The 5,833-nt window shown below is 40.1% G+C and overlaps 2 protein-coding genes and 1 pseudogene across 2 annotated transcripts in view; 1 reads left to right on the forward strand and 2 right to left on the reverse strand.

Annotated features, from left to right (window-relative positions):
* The window catches only part of LOC126391358 (NACHT, LRR and PYD domains-containing protein 12-like), a 28,103-nt gene extending 23,581 nt beyond the window's left edge, over positions 1–4,522 (reverse strand). Inside the window, exon 1 of the mRNA XM_050046067.1 lies at positions 4,488–4,522. Within this exon, the coding sequence (XP_049902024.1) occupies positions 4,488–4,509 (22 nt within the window). The 5' untranslated portion in view covers positions 4,510–4,522. The remainder of the gene's footprint in view (positions 1–4,487) is intronic.
* On the forward strand, positions 334–1,930 carry LOC126391361 (stonustoxin subunit beta-like). Its single transcript, XM_050046070.1, has 3 exons — positions 334–553; positions 639–685; positions 1,398–1,930. Exons 1-3 carry the CDS (start codon positions 498–500, stop codon positions 1,928–1,930), a joined length of 636 nt encoding a protein of 211 aa, XP_049902027.1. The 5' UTR covers positions 334–497.
* The window catches only part of LOC126391359 (NLR family CARD domain-containing protein 3-like), an 18,694-nt pseudogene continuing 15,011 nt past the window's right edge, over positions 2,151–5,833 (reverse strand).

The raw sequence follows: 5,833 nt of genomic DNA on the forward strand, positions 1-5,833 counted from the left end.
TTTATGAAATTAAGTCCATTCACTTGTATTAGTTTACAGCGCAGCCTTGCCACATCCAATATGGCGGCGACGTTGACGTATCGCAGCAGCGGGCAAACCCACTTGATGCGGCGTCTACGTATAGCCTATTTGTCTATGGGAGAATTCATAAGGATTTAGGAAAAGAGAACCGTGGAGATTAGTCAAAGTCAGACAAGATTAGTCATGTCACTGGTGAACCTTCTCTACACAGTATCCCCTCTGCTTTGTCACTGAACACTTAGAAGCTGGAGGCAAAGTGTACTCTAAGTTGCAGTTGAACACTTAGAAGCTGGAGGCAAAGTGTACTCTAAGTTGCAGTTTTAAAATCTGATCTGTTTGTTTGTGTATGCCTTCGCAGGCTGTCAGGCTGTCTTATCACAAAGACAGGCTGTGCCTCTCTGGCCTCTGCCTTGAGATCCAACCCCTCCCATCTGAGAGAGCTGGACCTGAGCTACAATCATCCAGAAGACTCAGGAATGAAGATGCTTTCCAGTTTCAAGGATGATCCAAGCTTGAGCCTGGAAACTCTCAGGTATAGAAACACTATGGGAAGTTCCACTGAAAATCATTAATTGTGAATTGAGTTGTTTACTGATCTGACTTTGTGTTTCCTCCAGGGTGGACCATGGTGGAAGGCAAATGTTGGAAACTGGTCTGAGAAAATGTAAGTGTGCATTTCTGATTTCTGAAATCAAAGCCCATGTGTTTAATATATGTTAATTGAAATTTATTTGAAAACAAAAAGGCTAAAAAAAATATTTGGGCCATCACAGTTTTTTTTTCTTTTCTTTTTTCACTGTGGTAAATCAAAGACAGTCCCATGGCTCCCGGACAGACTAGTGAAGGACAGTAGGGAAAATAGGACAATTCTGTAATGAGCAGAACTGCTGTGGATCATAAAGGGAGAGCAGTGCAACCTGCTCATGGGCTCGCCAACACTGCCTCACAAAGAACACTAACACTGCTTGTCCGTGAACACAAATACAGCACACAGTAACATAACTAATGCATACATACTGTACGATGCATGGAGATGAACCAACATAGATTATGACTATGCAAGTTGTTGCAATTGAGAATGAAAGAGAGTGAGGAAGAAAGACAGAAGGGCAGTCAGCGACAGATGAAACAACTTAAGCCCCTCATGACATCAATATTCAACAACAAAGACAGTGAAAAGCAGCAAATAGAAAATATGTGTAAAGCGCACCATTAGGTACTGTGCTGTTTTCAAATTGTTTTAGCTCCATTACTGACACAAAATCTGAACAAAAATATACTTTCAAGTATTTTCATTAGTATATAAATAATTTAAAAAACATAACATTAACCAGATAACAGATTGCAGCTATATATAATCTTGTTCTTTCCCTCAGATGCCTGTGAACTCAGTCTGGATCCAAACACAGCACACAGAAAACTCAGACTCTCTCACGACTACAAGAACGTGACAGCGGGCAGTGACATTCAGGGGAATCCTAATCATCCAGAGAGATTTGACTACTGGAGACAGCTGCTGTGTGCCAGTGGTCTGACTGGTTGCTGTTACCGGGAGGTTGAGTGGAGAGGAAAGGTTCATATCGCAGTGGCGTACAAAGAAATCAGAAGGAAAGGAGACAGTGACGACTGCTGTCTTGGAAAAAATGATCAGTCCTGGAGTCTGAAGTGCTCTGGTAGTGCTTACTCTGCCCTGCACAGTAACCAAAGCGTGTCCATCCACATCCCACCTTTAAACAGAGTGGGAGTGTACCTGGACTGGCCTGGTGGTACTGTGTCCTTCTACAATGCGATCTGTGGAGAGCTGACCCATCTCCACACCTTCCATGCCAGATTCACCGAGCCAGTCTATCCTGCCTTCAGGGTTAAGATTGGGCTGTTCAGCTCATCAGTGTCTTTGTGCCAGATATAGTGTAGTGTACTGGGCAGAGACATGTTCTGCTTGAACAGGTGCTTGTACAAAAATGTGTAAAATCAATGAATTATCCTGGCAAGTCAACTTATCAGGGGCTTTGGAGTACATACAGACCGTTACCTCTCATGAAGAAGTGAGGTGGTCAGGGTTCCAAATAGAAAGATGTCTTATTGCTGGTCTAAAGGGATGAGATGGTGAGAAACTGGGCAGGAGGGAAGGCCGATGTGTGGGGACTAAACTGATGGCTGGTTGTGTCGAGCAGGTTGAAAGCGAGGCTGAGCCGAACAGAGAGTACGAGCAGGTCCAGAGTGGAATCCAGCGAGTAGCTGAGCTGAGCTGGTGTCAGAGGCAGGAGAACAGGGCTGACAAGATGAAGGGCTGGAGACGGGAGCCGAAGCAGAGCAGATGGGACTGATGAGGAAATTAGAAAACTGTTTTTAAGGTGAGAGGGTTGCTGATGGTTAAAGCTTTAACACTAAGATTTGAGGCACATGAAATATGTGAATAATCACTGTCAGTGTGGTAAATTTCCCCAAAAAATGCTGGTGAAAGTTATCATGATCCGGACAGATATACATTTATAGATGTGTGTTGAGCCATTGAACCACTTGGATGGGGGAAGCCTTGAGATGGTGATCACCCTTAATTTATTAAGCTGTCGTGGTCACTTAGGCAAGGTTGCTAAACAAATTATTTTAAAACAAGGAATAGATGCATACAAACTTGTCAAAATTAGAATTCAAACACCTGTGATATTGCATTGACATCTATAGGATCCTCAGTTTTCTATCCTCAACAAAAGGGCACATTTATATTACATTTATTATGCTGATCTGTTCTGTACAACATCTATTGCACGTTGCACCGTTTTTTTCCCCCTGTTAAGGGTTTTTTTGGGGGAGTTTTTCCTTATCCGCTGTGAGGGTCCAAAGGACAGAGGGATGTCGTATGCTGTAAAGCCCTGTGAGGCAAATTGTGATTTGTGATATTGGGCTTTATAAATAAAATTGATTGATTGATTGACAAGTGCCCGTATATGCCGGTCTGGTCTGTTGGCATATGCAGCTATGTCAGATGAGTGATTAAAGTCAGTGAATGCTCGCAGTTTGCTTGTCTTGATTGGTAAAATGGTGTGGGAACCCTGTGTACAGCTCATTTCTTAAAAGAGAATCAGACTGAGCTTCATTGGACAGCCTGTGTGCACATGTAAGGACTATGACTAGACATACAACAAAAACCAGGGCAACAAATGTGATCTGTGTGTATATATATGTCAACCCATCATTCAAGACTACAGACTGATGCAAAGACATAACAAAGAATGTACTTTCTAAAAAAATTGTTATATTTCAGTGTCCACAATAAAATGCTGAGAATGTTTTACTGTGCTTTAAATAACAGTGTTATAACCTTCTGCATCATCCACTGGTTTGGTAATGCTGCAGAGGCACAAATAATACTGTCACAACTGCCAGTAACCTTTTAGGAATTAGTTTACTGAGTATGAAATGCATACAAAGAGACAGAATGATGACAAAGGCAAACAACATTTTGGGTGACCAGAGGCACCCCCTTGACTCCTCATTTAATTTTTTTGCGATCTGGGTGACGATAATGTTGTCTATACACTAAAAACACAGCCAAGATTCCATTGGTTCCATAAGCCATTAAGTTTTTAAACAGATAATATGACTGTGTAAACTGTGGCCTATTCCTCCCTGTCCCAAAAGATGTCCAGCTGGTCTGGTCTGCCCCCTCCCAGGGTATTTTTATGGGCATATAAATGAGTATGTATCTGTAATCTTTGTGTGTGTCTGTTGATAATGATTATCACTCTGTCACTTCTACACTGTCTTCATTTCAGTGTCAAATTGTAAATCTTATTCTGGACATGTATGCTATTACTGTTGTTAATTCAAATATGTTGATTTTAAAAAAAAAAATCATATTAAAAATGTTACCATGAACAATATTGTATGGCACATATCCATATGGGGATCAATACAGTGGCTGTAGTTTATTTATCAAGAGACGTTGTTGTAACACTTAACTCTTAACCATGTTGATAAATCATGAAATTTAAATAAAATGACCGGCAAGCTTTGTATTTTAGCTCAAATGTCTTATTTTGTTCAAAAACACAATATGCTGATGCACATGTACAAACGTGGATTTTTATTCTCCGTCCTCACCATTTACACCGTGAAACTAAAAAGATGAATACAGTCAATTAAATCTTGTTCATCATGCATCAATACACAATATAAAACACATGCTCCACATAGCAGCTAAACAAATTGGTCACTTTACAAACATTATTTAATGATTTTAATAATAGCCTACATTTATCAAGAGTTAAAATCATGAACGCACCTCGCTCTGCTCACCAAGGGTGCAAACTTTATCTAGCGTCCTCTTTTCCTCCTGTCAATCTGCCATTTCGGGCACTATCGCTACCCGACACAAAATTAAACACCAACTAACCAGGAGATTTAACAAACAATGAAACAACAAAGACAAATTTCAACAAAGGCACAAATAAATGTTAACTCACAGCTTTTCTGGAGGATCACCATTACTGCGAGGAGCCAAAAGAGGAAAATAGGTAAGGAGGTACATAAAGCTTCCGGGCACTTCGCCCAGGTATTATGACACAGGTTACAGCGCCCACATCTGACAACCTCCGCACATTGTGGGTCACTTACAAGATTCAAACCTGAACTTACCCTGCTCTGGAGCAGGATAGCCGTTCAGAGTAAGTTGTCAGTTTGACTGACATGTAAACCCTCCTGTCCTCCATCCTATTGTGTACCATTGTGAAAACATTTATTTATCTTTATTTCACAACTGGTTTGTCGTTGTTTTCTCTTATTTTGTTGTGTTTTGAAACGTATTGAAAAAATATAATAAAACTGTCAATCTAAAAAAAAGCTATTCTTTACATTATATGTGAATAATGCAATTCAGACAAAGTCAGCCACCATCTCTGTTGTAGCTCAAAAGTCCCACAACAAACTGTTTTATTTAAAATATGGAAAACTGATCCAGGAACATTGTTCATGCTAACAATAAGGATGCACATAGACTGTTGTAATATGATTTATGTCCACACGGTGGCAGCACCGGGGAGAGTTACTGAGCAGGAGCCCTCACAGTGGCGCACTTTGAGTTCTTTGTTGAGTCTGAGACGTTCCCTGTGTTCGGAAAGTGTTTTTTGCATAGGAAGGTCAAAGAGCATGGATACCAAGAGGCGAACTCAATAGAACGCCCCATAGCAACAGACTCGCCCATGGTTTCGTCCTACCGCCGCCATTTTGGACCGTCAGCAGACCGCAGCAGACCCGCTTGCATACAAAAACACACAGACAAACTGAAGTATATCGCTATTAATTATGCTTACAATGCTACTCACCTCGTGATAGCTTGGTCACAGCTGCTTTTCACGTTTTTGTAAAGCAAAATATAGACTTTAAAAAAAAAAAACGAGGTTAAACGGCCTAGATGGCATCTCTACATATTACATCCACTTATGAGAAGATTAACTTAATTACTCCTTCAAAATCACCCCATAAGCCAATCTACCAAAAAATAAAATTTTTAAAAAATCAATATTTTAACTAGAAACACATTAATGGCGACGTGACATAGTCAGGAATAAAGATTTATTTACAGTTTGTACAGTAAGGGGACAGTAATAATAATAATATATAAGCTATTTTAATATGATATATTTTAATGTTAAAGCAGTAATCAGTTCTGATATAAATGGTCCAAGAGGCCATATATAGGCCTATACATATACTATATAGGCCTATGTATATACCCACGAAAACTGGCATATTAAATTGATATTAAAACACTTTAAAACGTACACCTCTGTCGGGATCCTTCGGGAAACGG

Source organism: Epinephelus moara, chromosome 6 (genome assembly GCF_006386435.1).
Source record: "Epinephelus moara isolate mb chromosome 6, YSFRI_EMoa_1.0, whole genome shotgun sequence".
Taxonomy (NCBI): Eukaryota; Metazoa; Chordata; class Actinopteri; order Perciformes; family Serranidae; genus Epinephelus; species Epinephelus moara.

Bases quoted from the DNA above. Each gene is read 5' to 3' on its own strand.
- LOC126391361 (XM_050046070.1), top strand. From the start codon at position 498: ATGAAGATGCTTTCCAGTTTCAAGGATGATCCAAGCTTGAGCCTGGAA. The intron at 554-638 runs GTATAGAAACAC...TGTTTCCTCCAG, and splicing joins TTGAGCCTGGAAACTCTCAG to GGTGGACCATGGTGGAAGGC. The intron at 686-1,397 runs GTAAGTGTGCAT...TCTTTCCCTCAG, and splicing joins GGAAACTGGTCTGAGAAAAT to ATGCCTGTGAACTCAGTCTG.